This window comes from Conger conger, chromosome 1 (assembly GCF_963514075.1).
Source record: "Conger conger chromosome 1, fConCon1.1, whole genome shotgun sequence".
Taxonomy (NCBI): Eukaryota; Metazoa; Chordata; class Actinopteri; order Anguilliformes; family Congridae; genus Conger; species Conger conger.
This window is the reverse complement of record NC_083760.1, coordinates 11,928,756-11,952,241: the sequence shown is the minus strand read 5'-3', so window position 1 is coordinate 11,952,241 and position 23,486 is coordinate 11,928,756. Positions and strand designations below refer to the sequence as shown.

The 23,486-nt window shown below is 43.1% G+C and overlaps 2 protein-coding genes across 4 annotated transcripts in view; one reads left to right on the top strand and one right to left on the bottom strand.

Moving 5' to 3' along the window:
- The window catches only part of samd4a (sterile alpha motif domain containing 4A), a 41,782-nt gene extending 34,780 nt beyond the window's left edge, over positions 1–7,002 (top strand). For all 3 annotated transcript variants that reach the window (XM_061256452.1, XM_061256442.1, XM_061256459.1), the window contains 2 exons: positions 87–170; positions 1,663–7,002. In XM_061256452.1, the coding sequence (XP_061112436.1) occupies positions 87–170; positions 1,663–1,691 (113 nt within the window). In that variant the 3' untranslated portion in view covers positions 1,692–7,002. The remainder of the gene's footprint in view (positions 1–86; positions 171–1,662) is intronic.
- A 1,151-nt stretch (positions 7,003–8,153) lies between these two features.
- Positions 8,154–23,135, bottom strand: gch1 (GTP cyclohydrolase 1). Its single transcript, XM_061246670.1, has 6 exons — positions 22,632–23,135; positions 18,191–18,300; positions 13,589–13,644; positions 11,315–11,346; positions 10,891–10,975; positions 8,154–10,717 (listed from the first exon to the last, which is right to left on the bottom strand). The coding sequence occupies exons 1-6, from the start codon at positions 22,990–22,992 to the stop codon at positions 10,591–10,593; spliced, it is 771 nt and encodes a 256-aa protein (XP_061102654.1). The 5' UTR covers positions 22,993–23,135; the 3' UTR covers positions 8,154–10,590.
- Positions 23,136–23,486: the final 351 nt, after the last annotated feature.

Below are 23,486 nucleotides of genomic sequence, written 5' to 3'. Positions count from 1 at the left end.
CGTGTTCCTCTGTGCTGCTAATACTTCCGTGGAATAAAGCGTGGCTGCTGTTATCACAACGCTTTTGTTTGTGTTTAAATCTGCAGATTTACAGGTGGCCGTGACTGAACCAGACATCAACAACCGTCTGGAGTCTCTGTGTCTGAGCATGACCGAGCACGCTTTGGGAGGTAAGCGCCCTCTTCAGTCCGAGAGAGAAACTGCAGCTGCAGTAACTCGTTTTTAGCTGAGGGGGCGACATACAATGAAAACGTGGGGGGAGATCTCAGCTGAATGTGCCGTCGGTTGTCTTTCGCCTGAACATTCCATTTTGGGACGTACGTGACGTGCAGGAAGAGAGTGACCACTCATCAGAACGGTTCCCCTCCCACAGAAAACAACAGCGCTGCTCGAAAGGGCAGACGCAGCAGACTTTGACCTCAATTTTCCTAAAAGTAAACCTTTTTTCGCTCCAAACTGGGCGTGAAGGCGCGTCGAATGTGCGTGTTATAAAGAGGAAGGATAAAATGGGTAAGCGTTCCCGTGTGAAGTGCGAGTTTCCCTTTGAATAAAGAGGGGTTTTTCTCCCCCTCTGTCGGGCCGCGGAGAGACAGTACCTCTCAGTTTTCGGAGCGGGCCGCGGGACAAGCACAGCTTTGTGTGAGCGGGACAGGGGCGGGGCTGCAGGCGGGCAGGACTGCGGTGCGTTCAGGAATGCCAGACCAGACAGAGGCCTACGTCCTGCCCCTGGCTGCGTCCAACAGACGCGCAGTGTTCCTGTGCCATGGGTTTCCCCGAACCCCGAAACCGCCCCGTCCCACCCCACCCCACTCTGTCCCACCCCACCCCGTCCACTCACAAATCCTACTCCACGTATGAGACACACCTCCCCAACACACGTACACGCACACATTACACAGGTTACCCCCACCCCGTCCACCTCACAAATCCTACACCCTGTATGAGACACACCTCCCCAACACACACACACACACACACTCATATGCACACATGCACACACACACGCACTCACACACACGCGCACACATTACACATATTAACCCCACCCTAGTCTGTCCCACCCCACCCCATCTACTCACAAATCCTACACCCCCCAACACACACACACACATTACACATATTACCCCCACCCCACCCCAGCACTCACAAATCCAACACCCCCGAACACACACACACACACACACACATATACACACACACACACACCCCTACAGAAACACATATTGCCCGCAGTCCTCCAGGTTCTCTCTCCATACAGGAAACTGGCCCTACTTCTGTTGGTATTTCCATCATAGAGTCTTTTGAATAATTCCCCTTCTGCTCTGGGCACTGGTGGTGTAGGGTAAACAGTCTCAACGTGTTGATCTAGGTTCTTATTCAGGTTCCAGGAACCCAAGAACATTCTTGCATTACTTGAATAACATTTTCAGGTGCTGTTTTACTTTAATGAGAAGGATTATTTCCTGTTTTGGGATCCCAGATCGTAATTGATGGTCCTCATCTGCCCATGTTAAAAACCAGTGAGTGAGAGCGAGAAGGGGTGCGAGAGACTACTTTCCTCAGCTGTTCATCAGACTACCCCAGTGTTCATGTCATGGTGCCCCTTTGCTTCAATAGAATTTATTATTTTCATTTTTGCCATTTTTTCCCCCTTCGGTCCAGACGGAGTTGACCGGACATCAACGATCTGAGCCTGGATTGGGGAGAGACCTGGGGAGAGACGGCTGGCTGGAGACCAGGGGAAAGGTCACCCCGAGGTCACGAGGGTCCTCCCGCCCGCCCCTCTGTTCCCAAGCAGCCAACCGCAGGAGAGGGGTGGAGGGGGCACCCCCCAAAAAAAAAAAGCTTTTCGCCATTTCACAACAAGGCCCCACATGGGCCCGTTTCATAACTATGTAACACTCGCCCGCTATTTTTAGTGACTGAAACAAAAACACTAAGAAGACATGTTTACAAGTATCAGGGGTTTAGAAAAAGAAAAAAAAAAGGAGAGAAAAAGAGACACCCAGAGAATACGCGGGAGAAAAGGAAAGGCCCCTGGCCGTAAACAGGACTGTGTTTGAGGAAAGAGAAACCAAAGAAAAGCCTCCTCCCAAAGAGCTGTCACAGGGTCTTTGTGGAAGCTACCTTGAGCACAGAGGCTAAGTCCCGCGAGCGCTCGGTCGCTCCGGCCAGAGAGCGGGGGGGCGACAGGGCTGCGGTGACCCCCCCCCCCCCAAATCACACAGCAGTGCTCCTCGACTGGGCTCGCCCTTGACCATGCCCGTCACGACATAATGGAGCTACCCTCTCGTAACAAAAAACAAACGTACTAACAATCAACAAACAAACAAACAGACAGACAGATTCCACGAAAGCGCTTAGTTTGTTTGGTTTGTCGATTGTTCATTTGCCTTTTTGAGGAAGAACAGTTTGGGAGAAACTTCGCTTTGTACAGACGATTGGGATAAAATACCAGTCATACATGTATGTATTGTTTACATAAAATGCTACTATTGAGGGTACCGAAACATACATTTCAGGTATGAATGTTATAATTTTTCTAAGCATTGGCATGGTATGTGCTCATGGCTTCTTTATTTTTCTTACGTTAGCTATCGCCATAGTTTACATGTGTGTTTTGCCTGCCAGCGGAGAAGCTGAGAGATAAGTTTCATGTTGCGGGGGTCAATGGGAAGTCCGTGAAAGAGGGTTAGGAGGAGGATGAAGGAGGAGGAAGAGGGGAAAAGAGAAGTTAAAGAGTGCGGAGGAGGTCAGGAGGATGTGAAAAGAAAGAATACTGAGGCTATATTTTTGTCCAGAACAAGGATTTTGGTCTGTAGTCATAAGCACATTTAAGTTCCGGAATCAGAAGGGCAAGGAGAGTGGTTTCAGGACAAATTTTTGTTAAGCTACTAGCAGGTCTACACCTTTAGAAAATAGTCCTGAAATGCTTGTTTTTTTCCATAGGTGCTTTAGTTCTGTATATCCGCTGTATACTTGCTATACTTGCTGGAGAACCAGGACTGGATTGTCTCTTAACATTTGCTGCAGTCATCTAAATGTTGCAAGGCTATGCAATCCTTCAGTTATATGGAGTTCTGGTGCAGGAGGTGAGACTTGGGCGTTTTTAGAGGATATGCAAGGGAGAGTAGTTGGTGTCTGTGACTAGAGGGATTTTTAGTTGGTACGCGTTATGTTGAGTAGAGCAGTTCTAGGCGGATGTGAGGCACGTTACTGTAATGAATCTTTGCTGATTGCATTGGGGCAAATAAATGGTTTAATATTCTCACGTGAGAAATTACAGATGGGAGAAGTGCTATGTAGGCTGATTGACGTGATGCTGAGATGCTAAGAATGTTTTTTTGTTTTTTTTCTTTTATTTGTATTCCAGCATCACAGAAGTCAGATTTTTACAGCTTCAATGAAATTGTGTAAATAGTTTCACCGTCGCTGTTAACATTAGTTTTTAGTTCCACCTGGTGGCCAAATACAGTATAGTGCAGTTGCACATTTCTTACGAATTATTTTACAGCCTTTAGAAATAAAGCTTGACTTGTGTTCTTTTCATTGCCAGTTTTGTCTTAATTCAAAGCATTAGTCAATTTTATTGAAATAGAAATAGCCTTGTATTATTAAAGGTTTTTATTTTATTTTACGATAAGCTCTACAGTTTTGTATATGTTGTCACTTTGAACAGCAGCTGCATTGCTTTCACACTTAAGAATTACAGATTTCTGTTTGCTATCTGGAAAGGGTTTGTACTTGCAAGTTAAACAATTTTGCTGGTTGTTTCTTATACATTAATTCAATGTCCTCTTTTGGACAGTGCGATTTTGTGTTTAAAGTCTGTGCTTAAAAGTGTATTTTTTTTTTTTTCCATGCACTTGATGCACTGATATTCGAGTGGAAATATCGCAGTCAGTGAATGGTAACAGACTGGTGTTGTCTGGAGGTTAGGGACGGTGGGAGATGAGCTGCTTTGACGCCTGTGTCTGTGGCTGGTGACGCACTCTCTAGCGACGCTGATGATATCCTGCGCGAGTTCGCGGTTTCGGCCTGAACGAACCCTCCCCATTGACCTTTCACCTCCCACCCTGCCCAGCTTCTAGGGCTGCTTCCCAATCCCCCACACAAACTCCCGAAAATATATCCTCCTTCGTCTCCTGCCCCCCCATGCCTCCGGATAGGAGACGAGGTAGTGGAGGAGGAAAGGAGGGTACATTTTAAGGATATTGGGACGTGCCCCTGGGGTTTTTCCACCCGCTCTTAGAGGAGGGTGCTCCTTCACGGCCGTTCCCTTCAGCCAGAGTCCAAAGACCTGCAGCCAAAGGAGTCAAACCGCGGTGGAAATGAAAATTAAAGTATGAGGGTGTGGGAGACCAGGAGAAGCTGTAGGCCATATGACATGTACAATGGAGGTGCTGTGTAGGCCTATGACAGATCTTACTGGGAAAAGCCCCAACACCCCACGCAGCGCATATCTTGTTGCGCCTTACCATGGGAAATATCACATACGCAGTCCGCATTGAGATAAAGGGTAGAGCTGGAACACTACTTTTGGCTGTGTCGGACAGGAGAGACATCGAGAGATGAACAGTTTGCGATTTTCAGTTTTCTTTGGTCGCAACTTTCATCAAGGTTCTTGTAAGAGATGGGAGGATATTTCACAACCCAACACCCCCCCTCCCCCCCAGTGCCATGCAGCTTGGTGACACAAAATTGTATAACGCATGTTAACTTGGTCAGCAGCAAAAGTGGTATAGCTAGTAAACATTAAGTGGCATTAAATAGTGTTTTTTTTTTTGTTTTTTTTTTTTGTTTTTTACGCAGTTGCTTCCTAAATAGATTTTAATTTGAATTAAAGCCACTTAATGTCACTGCCATATGAATGAATACTATTTGCAGATTCAGAGCATTATTTATTCTTTTTTATATTACTGTTGCAGAGGTGATTATTGTATTCATTATTTAGATGTATTATTTAAGATACTGTATGTATTAACTTGCTATGGCTGGTGACCATAAGTACATCTCAAATATTAACATAGTTATTTTTTGTTTGTTTGTTTATTTTGAAATATAATCGCCTATTTTCTTTGATAGTAAGAAAAAGACATATCAGTTTTTCTAGGGGTATTTTTGTGTTTCTGTGTATTTTATTGATACTTATATCCCAAAATCCCAGGGCCTAGAATGCATGTTATAGTGAGAGCAGGATCAGATTTCCTAATGAGTCTGTCTGAGAGACAGGGAGGGGTCGGAGAGCGTACTGAAGATGGCGGCTTTAAGAGAGAAGCGGCACTTTCCGCACCTCTGTTTAAGACTGCGTGGCAAGTCATGTGTTAAATGAGCAAGGACCGGCAAAGCCTTTCTGTGTTCCTAACGCGGCGTCCACATAGCCAATGACGGAAAAGTGCTTTTTAATCAAGTTTGACGATCCCAACGCCTGGAACAATGGAGAACGAATGAGGAAGTGGCGACAGGTCACGACAGTGGCAACTCGGCAGTGGCTGTTGGAGACGGATCGGAAGCTGGCTCTGGCGAGGTTACGATGTGGAGGACAGTAACGCGACAGTTTTTAGACTGCAAAGATGCGAGAGGCCGGCGCGTCCGTGGGAATCTGAGGCCTCCGTGGGAAAGAGGCGGCTCCTCTATAAGGGACTCTAATAACGCGTTCAGTTCGAGGGGTTACAGATATGAGTGTGACTGTAAACTTGCAGTATTAACAGCATAATGCTACCTTGATATTCCAAATTCTTTTTTTTTTTTTTTTAATGTAAATTAAGATTATATCATTTGTTTTGTTTGTTTTTAAAAAGCCTTTATTCTTTTACTCTGTATGGTTTGTAGGCTCTGCACAACTGTTTGCATCATTATACAGTGACACTTCTGCAAACCTAGCGTTCATACTGTAATGATATATTGCCGCTTTACTGTGCGCCTTTTTTTTTTTTTTTTTTTTTTTTTGGGTAATCTCAAGAGCCGATGTCCTGTATTGACTGCAGGCTTGCATATATATTTGAGAAAAAAATATTGTATGTTTCGAAAAAGTAAAAGACAAAAAATGGCAAAAAAAAAAAAATTAAAAAGTTAAAAAAATGTAATTTATATTTTAGAAATGCATGCTAAAGGCTGGAAAGTCATATCTAGAATAACAAATGGCAGTGCCTTTTTTGTACTCAGACATTTACCCATTATGTAAATGATTTTGTATGGACTTTGAAAATAATGCAAAAACTGGTGATAACAGCGGTGTAGGTGGTGGCAGTAGCAGAATCATGCATAATGCATAAAAGGCATTTGATGACATCTACCAAACTGTTACAGGCAAAAATTTGAACACTTCCTCTTGCTGACGGTGCTGTCAGCTTATTGATGTTACCGTACTCTGAAGGTACTCAGTGCTGATGATGTCATGAACATATCTGTCTGCAACACAAACAGATGTACATATATGTATGAATGCTTGTATGTGTCTCCATAACTTTGTACATACATCTTCTCAAAAGAGTGTACCAGTATGCTGCAACGCTGTGTGGTCTGCTTTCCTGGCCTGCGACCCGTTTAAATCAGGGGAAAGAAAAGTCCGCCGGTTCTATTCGCGGTTGCTATTTTTGAACTGTTAGCCCTTCATGTACACCAACAGACTTTGTACGTAAGTTTTTATTTTATTTTATATTCGTGTTCTTGGAAAGCCAATTTGTTTCAGACCAGAAAATTCCAGGAATTCCGCTCTGTCGGTGTTGGATCTAATTTCATACGCAAATCAACAGTTAAATTTCACAGTTGTCGCACCCTGGTATTCTCTCAAGCCCCCAATGTTCCTATGGGATTTCCGCCATTGCATTTGTGTATTTGGAATACTCTTGGGGGAGAGAGAGAGAATGATGTATAGGTTTTGATTGTGTGTATGTGGTGTGTGATTGAAATGTGAATGAATGTTTTTTGGGGGTCTGTGTTGAGCGCTTGACGTCTATGTGACAACCACAGACAAAAAAGTATTAAAGAATAACATTTAAACAGACTCAAAAGTGTGTTCATTTGCATACCTGTGATCAATGTATCAAACTCTAATCTCAAACCTCTGTCATGACCTTAAACCAAAATGTGTCGTCAACTGTAAGTCACTTAGGATAGAAGCGTCACCTAAATAACTGTAATGTAATGTAAAGCATTTGATAGCATAGCCACAGTTGCAAAATGCTGGAAAGAACACCTGTTTTAAAAACACCTGCACATCGTCTCAAAACCTATTTTTGCTCATTCACACTGTAATTAACCGCTCTATATAATTTAAAACGCCACTTCCTGATTGGCTGTTTTTAAGGCCTGGATTTCTGTTTCCTCTTCGCATATTTGAAGCAAGTTATAACTACCTTGTCACCTGATATCTGATGTTTGGCCCTGGCAGTCACTAGTGTACGTATGTAGATATGCCCTTCCATATAAAATACAGTCCTCGAGTGTCGTGACGTGTTCATTCATCTTAAATATGAATCGGCCATTAACAGTAAGCGTTGCTCTAAGGTTTATTCGCATCTGTGATATGTAAGAGATTACTACTTAATCGTGTTAGATTTTCTAAAGAAATGCGACGTGGCCGGTGGCTGTTCCTTTAAAAACACATTTTCCACTTCACGTTCGCCAGCGGCAGCTGGAATAAAGTGTAGTCAATGCAAACCCATATTGGGCCGATTTCAATTCAAAACAGTTTAGTTTGAAGCCATTTAATTTCTAAATGATGATGTACTGAGCTGTAGTCTGATTGGAGAGCACAGCACTGATACGATTCTTAATGAGAGTTTAGACCAGGGCTGTCCAAACAATCAGGTGAACTTGGGACTTGTGTTCCTCATGGCATGCAGTGCTATTTATGACGCAATGTGGCTTAACAGGGTAAATAATCTCTCTAAACATGAAAATCACATAATCAAGCAGAATTAAGACACTGATAAAAAAATTCTGGGATTTCAATTGTGGTTGGAATGAAAACCAGCATGCACAGATGTTGCAGACCCCAGCCACGATCGAGTGCTTCCTACAGCTTTGATATTCACCAGAAGAACACGTTGCACCTATAAAAATGACAAAATACACCAAAAGGATTTTTCAGCCACAGGCTGTTGTTGAAGCCCTTACGTTGTAGATCAAAAAAGACAACATACCACTCGTGCACACATACAATTTTATTCTTGTCTTTTCTTCTTAAAATAATAATACTCTAATAATATATACCATAAAGTCAATTCCTGGGGAATAAGAGTGAGGAACAGTGAGGGGGGGGGGGGGGTCCCCTCTTTTAAAAAAGGCAACATAACAAGACCTCTCAGGCTATCAGTCCTGTCTTCCCATCCTCAGTATAAATTACAGCAGAAGGCCCTCTGTCTGTCAGTTAAGGTCACTGACTTTTCATTTATTTCTTTAAAATCTGTAACCTATTTGAAATGAACGTTCCTAGGTAAACGATAGAATCATCTTCATCGTCTGGATTGGAATCAGACTATTTAAGGCAGAGTTAAATCTAAAATATACAGGGCTCGGTCCCTGAGCACCCCCCCGAAACACTCAATTTACAGACTTACACACAGACGCCCACAAACTATTAAACGGCAAAAGTATCATTGCTCTGTCAAGACTGTCCCCTTGGTAGGCGGAAATACGTACACCTTTAAGGGGGAAATACAGCAACTGAAGATCACTCGTCACATCAGTCATCACATTTCTCTTCAGAAAGGACACGGCGTTGCGAACACCTGCCCTTGAGAACATTTATTTCCACTCCACCGGCAACCAACGCCAATATGCTGGCGTGGAAAAGTAACATATTTTCATTTCTGTATGTTCACATTGTTTTACTTGTAAATTGTCACAAAGCAACAATGCTGAATTATTGAAATTCAGCCATATTGGTACAAATGTACCATATGTTTATATTTCTTCATAATTACATAGTTATACAGCAAAATTATTAATAGTATAAATGTTTTACAACTGTTTCCTAACAACAAAACTACTTTGGTCCTTTTTTTCCCCACAAACACTACACAGTTATAGCATATAGCAACAGCAATTGTTTTACAGCAATTGTTTCCCTTTCCGGAAGCCATCTTGTTTTGTGAATAGGACACATAATATGATCTGTAAGTGATTCATTATGTATAAACACTTGAAACCTAATTTGTATGAAACCTTACACACTTCAACCAAAAAGCCTATAACTCAAGGACTATGCTGTTGAAATCTCTTTAAGTTTGGAAATGGCAAATACACTCAGTGAGCACTTTATTAGGTACACCTGTACACCAACTTGTTAATGTAAATATTTAATCAACCAATCATGTGGCAACAAAAAAGCATGCAGACATGATCAGCTGTTTTTTTGACCAAATGCCAGAATGGCAAAGAACAAAGAACTGTGATCTAAATGTCTTTGACTGTGGAATGATTGCTGGTGCCAGATAGGGTGGTTTGAATATCTCAGAAAGTGCTGATCTCCTGGAATTTTTACACTCCCTAGAGGTTGCAGAGAATGATGCGAAAAACAAAAAACATCCAATTAGTAGCAGTTCTGCGGGCAAGAATGTGTTGTTAATGAGAGAGGTCAGAGGAGAAGGGCCAGACTGGTCAAAGCTGACAGGAAGGTGACAGTAACGCAAATAACCACACATTACAACAGTGGTTACATTTCTGATCACACAACGTGTCAAACCTCTTAAGTGGATAGGCTACAGCAGCAGAAGACCAGTAAGTTAAAAAATATGTGTAATAAATACCTAAAAACATGCTCACTGAGTATAGATGAGAGGATGTATCCTTGTGTGAAAGGACATTTCAATAATAAAATCTTGTCACTGGGCTTTTCTAGATAGTATATGCTTAGTACAGTTTGGGTCAATGGCAAACATAGAGCAAATGATTTGTTGGACAAATATCTGCAGAACACTTGCAATAAATCTTGGGGGGCTCGCTGGGGGGCGCATAAGGGACAGTACATTTTGTTAAATGAATGGGGACATTAGAAAGCTAAAACTATAATATCTTTGCCTATATTTAACTAATAGATAGGCAATTCATATTTATATTTGTTTAGGTAATCACCTTGTATTTTCCTGCTTAAAAATTCCAAGAACAAGTAATTCTCATTATGAAGTAACTCATAACTCAATTAAATTAAATGGCGTTTGAATTGGCACTAATTATTTCTATTAACTGTCATCTTCTGAAAAAAGCTACATATAAAATGAGGTCTTTGTACGTGGAACGTGAAGATTCAAGATGTACACAATTCATTAACTTTTAAAAGTGCGCTTTAGAGTTAAAACGAAGGCTGTCCAGGTACAACCATTTTACCCATATTTCTGCCCACTAATTTTTTTTTCTCCAGATTTTTCTCACGTATTACAATTTCAACAACCTTACTGATGAACACGGTCTGGTACATTTATTCCAGGAGGCTTTACACTTTAAACCAGGAAAAAGAGAAGCATGGGCATTGGCAAATACGGTGACTGGTGGGTTACAATGAGCAGAACCGGTGATGTGTTTCTCAGGGAGAGGGGTTAGGCAGGACGTTGAGCACAGAGAGGCAGGGGACCCCAGGGGGACCCTTCAGCTCCTGATGAGGGTGAGGAACTCGTCCCGTGTTTTGGGGTCCTCGCGGAACACCCCCAGCATGGTGCTGGTCACCGTCTTGCTGTTCATCTTCTGTACCCCTCTCATCACCATGCACATGTGACTACGGAGCACAGACAAGGTGTCAAACACAAAGTGCTGATGGAAAAGATGTTAATCAATGTTCTACTAGTTTAGACATTCGGAACGGTAACAGTTGGAGGTGGTAAATGGCTGACTTGATTAGCTAAAATGTTTAATGGTTAGGAAAAAGTTTGAAGGGACAAAAATACATACGTGGCTTCGACAACAACACCGACTCCAGCAGGCTTCAAGGCCTCGGTGATGGCCACAGCAATCTGTTTAGTCAACCTTTCCTGAACTGGGGTGGGAGGGAGCAAGAGAGAGAGAGAGAGAGAGAGAGAGAGAGAGAGAGAGAGAGAGAGAGAGAGAGAGAGAGAGAGAGAGAGAGAGAGAGACAGACAGAGAGAGAGAGAGAGACAGAGAGACAGAGAGAGAGAGAGACAGAATATTGAGCGTTCACAATGTCCACAAACAGTGGCATAAATGCTTATGGCTTATGTAGCTCACGTTGAGGGTAATTGAATGCTTGAATATGTATGTCATTCAATTAGTCAGTCACTGTGCGCCAGCCATAACATCCACAGCTCATCTGAGGTCCTGATGAGCTCATTATATAGAGTGTGAGGTGAAATGGTACCTTGTAATCTCCTGCTGTAGATTTCAACAATCCTGGAAGAGACAGAAACAGCGTTTAGAACAGCGCTCAATTACCTGAGACCATGGATTTAAACCAAGTACACAGAGGCTTAAGAAGATATCCAGGTTAAAACAATGCTTCTTAGTGTAGTAGTGGTTTGTAAGTGCGCTGATGAAGTGATCCTCATACACAGGCGCTGGTGTTCTGCAGAGCTGGTAGTATACTGAGCTGAGCTAATGTTGGGGCAGCTTGGCAGGTAAGAGCAGTCGTCTGGTAGTTCAATTCTCTCCCCCACCTCCCGGCTGTGTCAAAGTGTCCCTGAACAACACACCTAACCACCAATTGTTCCCAATGAGCAGGTTGGTGCCTTGCATGGGGTGGCCTGTAGCATAATGGTTAAGGTAAATTACTGGGACACGCAGGTCGGTGGTTCTACTCCCGGTGTAGCCACAATAAGATCCGCACAGCCCTTGAGCAAGGCCCTTAACCCTGCATTGCTCCAGGGGAGGATTGTCTCCTGCTTAGTCTAATCAACTGTACGTCGCTCTGGATAAGAGCGTCTGCCAAATGCCAATAATGTAATGTATTGCATGGCAGCCAGTCGCAGTTGGTGTGCGTGTGTGCATGGGTGAATGAGAGGCATCAATTGTAAAGTGTTTTAGATAAAAAGTGCTATATGCATATAGATGTATGTGCAATGTGTAAGTCCATTTGCCATTTAGTATACAGGATGCTGAAAACCCCATTATCTCCTCAAGCCAGGGATATTCTGAGGTAATATGAATGCATAGCAGATCAAAGGCCTCTCGATGTGAAGGAGTATGCTTGTGAGCACAGGTTCGTAACAGAATCGCCCGAAACTGCTACCATATCTGTCAACCTGTGGCTGTTTACTCTTTTCAGTTTAGATCAGTGACCATCTCTCTTTTTGCTCCAGCTCTACAAGGGGTCAGCTCTGCTCACAAGCCAGTAAATGTCACAGAACAAGAAGATTACAGGCTACTTTAAGGTTTAAAAAAAGCTTCTTCTTTTTTAGCTGGGAGATTAATTCATCAGTTTTCTCTTCAAAGTGGTCCAATTTTCTTATTTTTGCCCTGAGATTTGCGGTTCAGGGCCAACTTCAAGGGCACTGATAAGTACATTTCCAGTCCTTTCTGGAAGTAAAATTGCTCAGTTAACAGCCATGACAGGCAGTGTCACTCAGCTGTGGCCAGATACAATCCTCCTATCAAGCGTTTTAAGCATTATACTAACTGTTGATTTCAGCAGTGCAGTTGTACTGTGAAGTCCAGTGCAGTCATAGTGACTTTGAGAGATATTTTGCTGGAGTGTGCAGCTGTGTATGTGTGTGGGTGTGTGTGTTTGTGGGTGTGTGTGTCAGTGTGTGTGTGTGTGTGTGTGTGTGTGTGTGTGTGTGTGCGTGCGCCAAGCTCCTATGTTCCATTTAACATGAATGATAACCATAAGTGTCCAAAAAATAGCAACACGCAAGTATGCTTGCTTTGTCTATATTCTTGCAATGGCTTTGGAGTGGTGTTGTGCTTTTCCTTCACGGGAGGTTAGGTGCCGCATCTTCATTGCTGGAAAGGGCTAAGCCATGTATTCAGGTCAGACAGGATCAGTGTCCCTTCGCACCTACACATTACAGGTAATCTGCTTAGAGTCAATTTCATGTAGCTGCTCATTCTGTTAACAACACCAGAGCAGTGGTCAGACCTGGTCCACAAACAAGGACCGCAGAGCCAGATACACGAGATGAATCAAAACACACTCGACCGTGTTTAATGTCAAAATAACCACTAGGAGATTAAATAATGAACACTTCTGTAGGCCCAAGCATTATGATATTGAGCTGTTTTGTGAAGCAGACTCCGAAAGTTTTATCTGGTTTACTAGGTGTACAAATTTAGTTTTGTCCTCATTTCTAATCATGCTACTGTAGCTATACGAAATAATGAAATAATATGATTGCAGGGTTGTATTCCATGTGAAAAGATAATACATACTGGCCACATAAATTATATGAAGCAATAGCATTAATCTTGTCTTTATTAATAGTTTGCATGTGTGTAGTACGGCTTCAGTGATTTCTTTTAACATTCCATGACTAAAATAGCAACACACATGTTTCCGGCTGGATTCAAAGCCACAAGCTCAGGCGAGGGTGCACAACATTGTGCTTTTGCGTTTTAAAGACGTTATTTATATACCACCCAGTTCAAGGTTCGACGCTTCTCTCGATCCAAATGCACACATTTTTGCTACTTCACTCACCTGGCCAGTTTACTGAGCCCCAGAACCCTCTTGTTGGGAAGGTAACCGATGTGTACCTATGGCAGACAGAAACACAGACAAGGGGACTCATTGGGTAACAGTGTACAGCAACATAAATTAATAAATATGTTTTCTCTGGCAGTCATGAATGGAAGGCAGTCATGAATGAAAGATAGCGTAATTGCTGGCGTAGCCTCTGCTTCATGAAATTTTGATACAAGCAAATCAGTTTTTTTAGTAAATCATTTCTGCCTGAATTTAGATGTTGTGTATTTGCTTGCCTCCTCCAATATTGGAGCGTGACATAGCAGCTCACGGTAGACAATACTGATTAGATTGGAATACCATTTGCTGATAAACAATGGCTTTGTGAAGAGATTGGTACTCGAGAAAACCTTTTCACTCCATAATAGCTATCATAGATCAATGCCAGCTGACATGGACGCTGCCTTTAAAGGGGATTTTCAAAAGAAATCAGCCCGTGTCAAGCACACAAAAATTGATGGCTGAATACAAATTTCCAAACATGAGTTTAGCCATTATTTTGAAAGATCACAGATCAGTACAAAGCATTTTATTTCAATAATTTTGTAGCAATAAATTTTAGCCAGTGTAGGGAATTTTGGTCCAAGGCAATCTGCCTTGGGATGTCAGGATGTTGACTTGAACTGAAATACACTTGCTGGAGACATGAATTGTTCAAACGGGGGTGGTTGATGGCCTACCAAAACCATATAGGAGGTAGACACACATACAGAGATGACCGTGTTAATTTGAGATAGACCTGCTGAAGATGTGAAAGTACAAACTTGGCTGTTTCAGGAGACTACCAGAAGGGAGAAGAGATGCATACCTAGGTGACAATGACCTTTGTCTATTGCTTACTTGCCACCTTATTGGTACATTTTGTTCTGGGAAAGGGGTATAAAGCTGGTGCTTCAACAACACTGTTGTAATTGGCTGTCTTGTTTTTACCCTGGGTTTCATACTGTTTTTGCTCTGTTGATAAGTTGTTATTGATCTAACCTTTGGAACTACAAGCTACATCTACAAACTACAAGGGCCAAATTCCTACAGCTGACATACTGATGTTAAGTGAGGATACACAGTACCATAGGGTCACTGAAGTGCTGTCTGCACATTACAAATGCTTATACTCTTAAAAATGCTATTCCATGTATTGGCATGGAGTAGAGATGATGCCGATCCAATGAAGCTGTCTAATTTTCACCACAGGTCTCCTTGGCAACCACCAGGCAACATATACTGTAAACCGTGAAGCAGATGTAATGTGACAGATATGGTTCACATTGCAATGGACCTCATATTGCACTTCCTCCAGAGTTGGAAGCTGGAGGTCGCAGGCTATGAGGTGTTAATCAGTGGGGGGTGAAGAGGTGGGTATTAGGTGAGGTCAGGGGCGGGTACAGGCTGAGTAGAGGCCAGTCTCATTTACTTGACAAGCCTGCTGAGACCGATCACCTCTCTGTGTGCTAAATATTTGACTGATGCGTGGCAAACAAGCGACGATGCTCAAGGGGAATACTCAGCCTATCGTTGTGCTAAAAAGCGAGAGGAATGAGCTGGTGTTGCGCACAGATATCCTCTCAAACTACACCAAAAACCATTGAGACTCCAAGATGTGGAGCATTTCCCTGGTGTTAAATCCAGCTATGGCCAGCTTGAACCGAACAGCTATCAGCAGTTTCAAAACATAGCTTGAGCGGGTCAAACCATGTTGAGTATGGAGCTGATTTAAACTGGGTCAACCAGCTACCAGCTGTTTCAAAACCTAGCTTGAGCTGTTGTTTTCAGCAGGGCTGACTCTCAGCAGTCCTGTGTATAGAGGTCCTATGAACCTAACATGGCTGACAGATCCAGATCGCTGGTCGAGGCTTTATGTATGTTTCTCAATTCGCCTCGCCTTATCTGCCAAAGGCATCGGACCTTGCTGTTACCGCATGCTCCATGCGAAGCGCCGGAAACAAGCCCCGTCTAATGCCGTAATCTACAGAGAGGCTTGCGGCCCGGCGGCAGCGGTGGAGGATTTAGTCACGCGTTCGCGAGGAACAAATTTACAAATGAAAGGCAGCTGGAGGTTGAGAGGCTGGAGGAGCAGCAGCTGGTAGGAGCCCTGCGTGAGCTCAGCCGCCAGGGCTGACCGCCTCGCTCACAGCGCGATGCCCGCCCTCCCCCCCGCTCCCCTCCAAACCCCCTCCAGCACCGCACTCCCTCGCTATTCAAATGTCAGCAACAATTTGATGAAACAGGCTCGGAGAAAGGGCAGCCACGTACTGCCGCTACTCTCCTTCTCCTCCATCGATCCGGCCACTTCTCTTCGGTGAGCCGATGAACTCTCCTCATCCGGACAGCCTGCCGTCTAGTCACCGCAAATACAAAATGGACGCTGATCTATACCAAATTGTCAGTCAATTCTTCAACAGAATTCAACAGAGTCAACAAAGAGTTGATTGGGGGGCAGAGAGAGTGGAGACAAAAGGTAAAATTGTTGTCGAGCTACGGTGTTCGATAAGATGAAGGGCCAAAACCACGTTTGGTCAAACTGAACTGGACTTTTCATTTGTGGGGAGGTGTATGAAAGAGCAATAAAACCGTGAGCCTGGCGGTGCCGGTTCATGTCCGTGGGGTCGGAGCTGGTGACAGACAGACGGCAGCCGGTTTGTGCGTTATTACAGGCCCAAAGGACACGGGAGCGAGGGACCCACAGAATGAAAAAAAAAAAAGACGGGCTCTTTGTAGAAACCGGTGAGTCATTATCTTGTTCCCGGAGCTGCGAGATGCGAGGTAAATAGATGAGTGCAGATAAGGGAGCGGCGGTGACAACAGAGAGCTATCAGCGGCGAGCAGCGGAAACGACACGCTCCCGACGGCGGCCGACAAACAAAAATGGCAGAAAAAAGAAAAAAAAGAAAAAAGAACCTTTTCTGCCGCCGTGATCAATGGCACGTGCCATTATCGCGGCCATTGGCACCGTGAAAGAGATTGATCGCCGCCCGCTTTGCCTTAAATGGCAGAGCGGTGGGTGTAAGGGGGAAGGCGCCGAGATGCGCAGCCCGAGAATTAAGGCCCGGCCATTGTTTCCTCCGAGGTAAAGCAACAGGCTTTTTAGATAATCCTGACGCCCCACGCTGCTCTCTCCCCTGTGCGTGATTACAGCCGCTCTTAGTGCAGGGGCGTATCAGCGTCCTCTTCACGGTTTTCCCAACCCTGCCATCATTTCTCATCCACATTCTTTACGAAACTGTGATTTTAATGTCTAATGCCAGTCAAGCTAATAGTTCAAGCAATCCAAATAAAAAAAGAGTTAGGGTCGGATAAATTACCAGATTTATCACATTTGTAAGAACACACTAATCATATCATATGGGCAAGTCATAAGTGCTCAGATGCATATACTGCTCAGATGTATATACAGAATATGGCAGAACTTATGCAGGAATATAAGTATAGTAGTCATTCCATGTACTGTGCCTATTCACTTTGATCAGGACTGAAATGCTATGGTTCCAGGTGACTGGTAACTCACATGTTTTTTAAAAGGGCACCTGGACTAGTGACTGAATAACAGACTCTCGATCAATGAGTTCATCTGAGTTTAAAGGTACAATATGTAATTTTGGACTTCTAACGGTCAAGAGAAGAACTGCAGCAACAAACAGCCGCAAACTACAATGCTGTTTATCCCTCCCCCTTCTCTGTGAACGCGATGACGTTGAAATCTCGCTCAAGCCATTGGCTGTGGCAATTATAACCAATTTTCAACAGATGAGCTTGTATGCCTGTACAATATTTTGGTACAGGATGTGGGTCCATCAACTGTATATTTTGAAAGATGAATTTAAGGACTATAAACACAGGCAGTGGGTGAGTCATCATGTCAGTGAGCCTTTTTCAGTGATAGGAAGGGATTTACAATGGTCTTGTAGCAATGTTTTAACACAAAAATATTACTTATAAGTGCTACAGATTTGTTCATCAAGCTATGATGAATACATTTACTGACGAGCTTAGTAACTTTGGACCTGCCAAAGTTAGACACCGACAGTGTCACCTTGTGCAATAGGGCCGTGCTTTCTGGTTAACGGTATTTTCCTGTACACAGAGGAAGTGCGAAGAGGAAGGATGTGGTAGAATATCTGAGCGAATATCTCAATTAGAGTCAATGTTTTATACCCAGGCTACACTCTGCCATCCCATAATTGTCTGTTAATTTTAACGCAGTTTGCATATGTCGTACTTGCCCCGATGGAGCCCTCTTGGCTGTTTGTATTGTCAGAAAGCCATTTCACCGACATAGTTGGCAGGTGTACTCACTGGTATGCTCGACATTTGTTTTTCTTAGACATCTGCTTTTGTTTTGTCCTTGGCAAATAACAGAACAATTTGTACAACTGAATCAAAGTCACATCTGAAGAACAAGGCTCTGTAATTCCCCTTTTAATGTTGAATGACATGTGTCTCCTCTGTTGTTTTATAGTTACAGTAAACATTTTGCCATTGAAGATAAGGCACTGTGTGTAGAAATGATTATTCTATTTTTTATTTATTTTTTATTATGAGGGCCCTAATGTGCAGTCTTACCCGGCCAAAGATGGGAACAAGGTGGTGTTCACACATGGAGAACATGTCAATGTCCTTCACAATAACCATTTCGTCATGGTCCTCGTCAAAAATGGCATCATTTAGCACATCTGAAAAAAAGAGGGAAGAGTTGTTTAAGCCAACACTCCAGTTTAAAGTTAAACACAGGCACCTTGAGTATGACTGTACAGGCAACCGGGCCCATGACGCATAGCAACGCACATTATATTATTCCCTCCAAATATTCCCCATCCGTGTGAGCAGACCAGGGTAATTATATCCCCCCCCATTCACTCTTCCTGCTTTTATTTCTTTTTTTTTTATTTCACCAAACTCATATCATTGTTCAAATAAACCTGTTTTATCTGTTTGCGATGATGCTGTCCCCTTTCTCGCTCAAGGTTTTTAATTTCCTGACCGCCTATCTCACCGCGAAAGAAAATTTCCGCAGGAACACAGGAAGCTCAGACACTCCACTTGTTGCCGTGCGCGCCGGCAGGGTTGTGTCGTCGACTCCTAGCACAGCCATTTGTAAGAATAACGGTGTAGTCGTGGGCTCTACCATCACTGAACAATAAGTAGGACAAAATGGCCGAGGAGACAGAAGTTAAGCATGAGTATCTGAGTCACTCAAATGAGCTGGATGTATGGGTCTCATAACATGGTCCAGGCATAGCATCTGCCAACTAAGGTATGGTACACCCTGTTCCAGGAAAGTACCTCCCTGTAGGCTTCATTTCAATGTGGAATGAAAACCTGTTGATCTCCTGGAACAGGATTGAGCAGCGCTGGTATAGAGGGATAACAAGTCATTTGAGTTTTTTTTTTGTTATATTTGGCTACCTCAATTATTTTTTTAATTAGTTAGGTCAGAGGGAGGTGGTTTATATAGGTTTTTATTTGCCATATTAAAAGAGTATTATCTAATCCAGTTTGCCAAGTCAAAATATTTAGTTCCAGCATGAAATGTCCAGATAGGGCAATGTCCAGGCTGAAGACTGTTTGTTTCATGTATTCTTTAACTAATTTGGCATTTGTGACCTAACATTTGACCTAAAATCCTGTCAGAAGAGGCCCGACTGAATGCAACGGATACATCCGCGTCTTTTTCTTGAACAGTCCCAGTTAAAAGTCCCAGGTTTTCTGGTAGCCGTTTAATCTGGATGTTGGGTAGTTCTGGCTAAGTGCTGTCAACGAACTGAGCTTCAGATGTGGACAGGTTGTCTAACCCTGAACAACAGCTGTCCAAAGAAAGGCCTGTCACCTGCCCTAGCCCTTAAAAGCAACGACACAAAGCCTCCTACTCAACACCTGACGGCAGAATGGTGGCTGCAGAGAGAGAGAGAGAGAGAGAGAGGAATCAAATCAACATTGCCCTGAGCCATCTCTAAACCTCGACACCATCTCCATCACTGGGCTCACACATAAACACACACACACACACACAGAAAAACAATTGGTTGCTATGGAAACTCTTCAAATTGTCACCATGTCGATGAGAGTCAGTGCACATCATTGGGGATGCGGTTTCGGAAGCCTTAAAAAGCAGAGTCGGAGAGTACGAGAGAGACCGCAAGGTAATGATTAGGATGTGTCTTAATTTACAGAGTATCAATAATGCATAGGAGATTTCATGTGGTATGAATGTGTGGTATATAACAAACACTATATCCAAAATAATGTGCAGTTATAAATGGGAATAGGAGAATACACCTCCCTGCTGGGAAAAAAACCCCCCAGCTAAGGCCAGGTTTTGAAACAGCTGGTAGCTGGTCGACCAGATCAGACCAGCTCCCAGCTCAACATGATTTCGCTGGTTGACCAGTTCAGACCAGTTCCCAGCTTCACATGGTTTGACCAGCTCAAGCTATGTTTTGAAACATAGCTACCAACTCAGACAAGCTACCAGCAGAAGCTGGTCAGTCAGACCATACCCGGCTAGACCAGCTTTATGACCAGCTCATACCGAGCTAGACCAGCTCGATTTTCAAGCTGGTCAAACTGGCATAGCTGGATTTTACACAAGGGCTTCTAAACAGAAGTGAAGGCACTGACACTTTGCTGACACAACATGTACGGTACTGCCTATGACAGGCGATGACGTGGTTGAGTGGAGGGGTGTGTAAGAATGAGTGGCTTTGCAGTGCATATGGGCATGTTGGACATTAGAAAGCCCCCAACTGACTGTTCCACAACACACTTCCTGCACATGCTCACAGCTCCCATTCCCCTCAGCCTTTATACACGAGTCATCAGTTTCACACACACACTCTCACACACACATTCACACACACACATGCACACTCACACGCACACATGCACACGCACACTCTCACACACACATGCATGCACAGACACACTCTCTCACCACACACATGCATGTGCAGACAGGCGCGCACACACACATACACACACACACCCAAAGATGCACACAAATGCATGCATGTGTGCCATGAATAGAGAACCATGCACAAATGCACAAACTCACACAAATGGGGAGTAGAAATAGGGAATGGCTGGCAACTGACTTATACTTATACATTTTATACAGCTTATACATTTATAACGTGGAGAAAAAAACTTATTTGACAACATTTTTACCTGGATAACCCAGACAATGAGGGAGCATTGGGAAACCTTAGAAAACAGGACATTCTCTACCGGCACAAGATGCATGTGTTTTAAGTAAAGGACAACACAGCAAAAAACATTCCTTCCGCATTGACTGGGGCCCCTTAAAACTGCCCAAAAACCAGCTCCAGATGTAGTATCAGAGGGGGATGGGGGTAAGAGACACGAGGGGCAGATCCCTTGCTCCACCACTTACAGAATGGCTGGGGATGGGTGGCACCATTCCTAACGCAATACCGCAAACCATGAACTCTGCACAGATGTGCTTAATTTGATTAAATGACCCTTGCAGTTCAATTTGAAAAACGTGGAGTACACATTTCAGAGTGTGAATGACAGCATTTTCTGATGATAACATTAAAAAAATAAGAAGAATATAATATCCAGTAATGATAGTTTCGTTTGGGCTCATACTAGGCATACAAAGTTCCAGGTTTTTTCACAGCTTACAGAAAACAAGCTGTTTGTGGGCTGGACTTGTTTTAAAAATTTCCCCCCGGTTAAAACAAGTATTTAATATGCATTCCGGAACACTTCCTTATGGGCTTTACAGGAAAGAGATTACAAATGAATCCAGTGGCCTATATAGTCACAGATCTAAGGTATTCCAGATAATGGTGGCATGATGGTAGACAGGCATTAATCATAGTGCCCCACCTTACATATCTTACTTCTTATAATAGCCAAGCAAATCATTACATGATTATGTACTGAATGGGGAAAATATGATTGCCAAGAATTTGAGCTGATACATTCATAAGAGAGTGTTTACATACTAATGTAGAATTATATAATGTATGTTGCTTGTAGGCCTACTTGTTTGAATGGTTTCAATTCAATAGCTTAATTATTTATGTGTATATTACTTTATTAAGGGATGTATAGTTTTCTGTAGTACATTCATTAACAACCAATACTTTATTTGCGGTTCCATTTAACCAGTTGATAAATATTTGAACCATTGTACCACACAGAATGAGATATCTGTCCGTTGGTTCAAACTCACTTTCGGTAAGTTGGCACATACTTTTGACCGAGTGTTTCATATGGAGTGTGCGTGAACCCTATTTTAACACAGCGAAAATGTAATCTATGAAATAGTCTGTTCGTTGTGTGCAATATTAACATATTTTTTTTAAAACGGTGCTTAATCTGGGATTTGGACCCCTGAGCCTACCTAGACAAGCCCCGTCCCCTTAGCCCACCATTACGATCCGCTACACCGTTTCGTGCACTTGACAAGCATTGTCATGATAAGAATATTATAAGAAAGCCGTTTCAACATGTCCTGCACTAACTGTAACGACCTGTTTCAGGCTACAAAAAAAACAGTAGACCTGTTGCACATGTATAGTTCAAAAGTTATCAGATTGCATTGAGTCAACAGCAGTTGTATACATTTAGTTGACAAATCTTTCTTTGGCAACCTCGTGAGTTATTTTCTAGCTGGTATACCCTCAGACAACTCAAGTCTCCAACTTGGATTAACATTCTCCAAAGGAAGTCAGATAATCTGACGATCTTGAAACAGCTATTTTTTATATGTAATATGTTTTCTACAAAATCGCATAATGAATGTGGTATATGAGATGGGATTGAGATAGTCAGAACTCCCGAATGCAAATCGAATGGGACGGATTTATTTGCTTTCATCCCGTATTCCCATTGATAGTTTAATTATATCATGTATGTTATTGTGCAAAACCATTCTATTTACTGAAGCACAAGACACAAGACGCCAATAGGTTACTGTCAGTAATGAAGTTGAGTTTGCCGGCCAGTAAATGCATAGGCTATTTCGACAACTCACCAATGATTTTCTCCTGATAGCCTTTCGTGAAGAACTGCATAGCTGTGGCAGCTCTCCAGGGAGTTTTGAGGAGACCCTGTCTTTGAGGATCTTCTCCCAGACCTCGGATAATATTGGTATATGCAGCGGCAAGACATGGCAAGCTCATTTCATTGTCTTCCATACTTCGTGTGCGCTCTTCTCTCCAGCTCTCCATCACCGAAGACGTCTGTGAATTGGTCTCCCCGGAAACCCCTTGAGGACCACCAGTCCGGTTCGTCATTTTCACCATCCCTTCAAAATGTCCGTTAACAGAACCATCATTCGTACCGGGTACTTGCACTTCGCTTTGGTTTAGTTGCTTCTGTTTAGAACGGTCCATTGTTGTGATTTAATTAACTTCCCCCCACCCTTCACTTTTTATTTGGAAAAGATAGGACCGGCTAACGTGATCTCCGAGAGAGCGGCTTGCTGTGAGTATCACCTGCCTATAGCGTGGGCTGATGTCAATCGGCCGTCTGTCAAAACTCCTCTTGAAGCGCGAGCACATTGTTCCCCTGTGGCTTTATAAACACTAGTCAATCCACAAGGACTGCTATTGGTTGCGCTCTCCGACCGCGTCATTACCTATCAGGAGAATATAAGAGGATGAGAGCTGCGTCTAGGGGTAACATTACATTGAATAGATTTAGATTTGCCCCCGTCTACAAATACGCGATAATTAGTGACGAACGCTACACTCACTCTGCGGTTCTAATAATAAAAAAATGTTACAACGGTTTTTTTGTAAAAGATATAGAGAAACGGACATAGAAAAAAGCAGTATCCAAATACCTGTGCTTCGGGATTGCGCGGGCTCGGTTTATTCCTAAACCA

Coding starts and splice junctions, on each gene's coding strand:
- gch1 (XM_061246670.1), bottom strand. CDS start 22,992: ATGGACCGTTCTAAACAGAAGCAACTAAACCAAAGCGAAGTGCAAGTA. Junction 10,976..11,314: donor CTACAGCAGGAGATTACAAG/GTACCATTTCAC, acceptor CTCCCACCCCAG/TTCAGGAAAGGTTGACTAAA. Junction 10,718..10,890: donor GGTGTTGTTGTCGAAGCCAC/GTATGTATTTTT, acceptor TGTGCTCCGTAG/TCACATGTGCATGGTGATGA.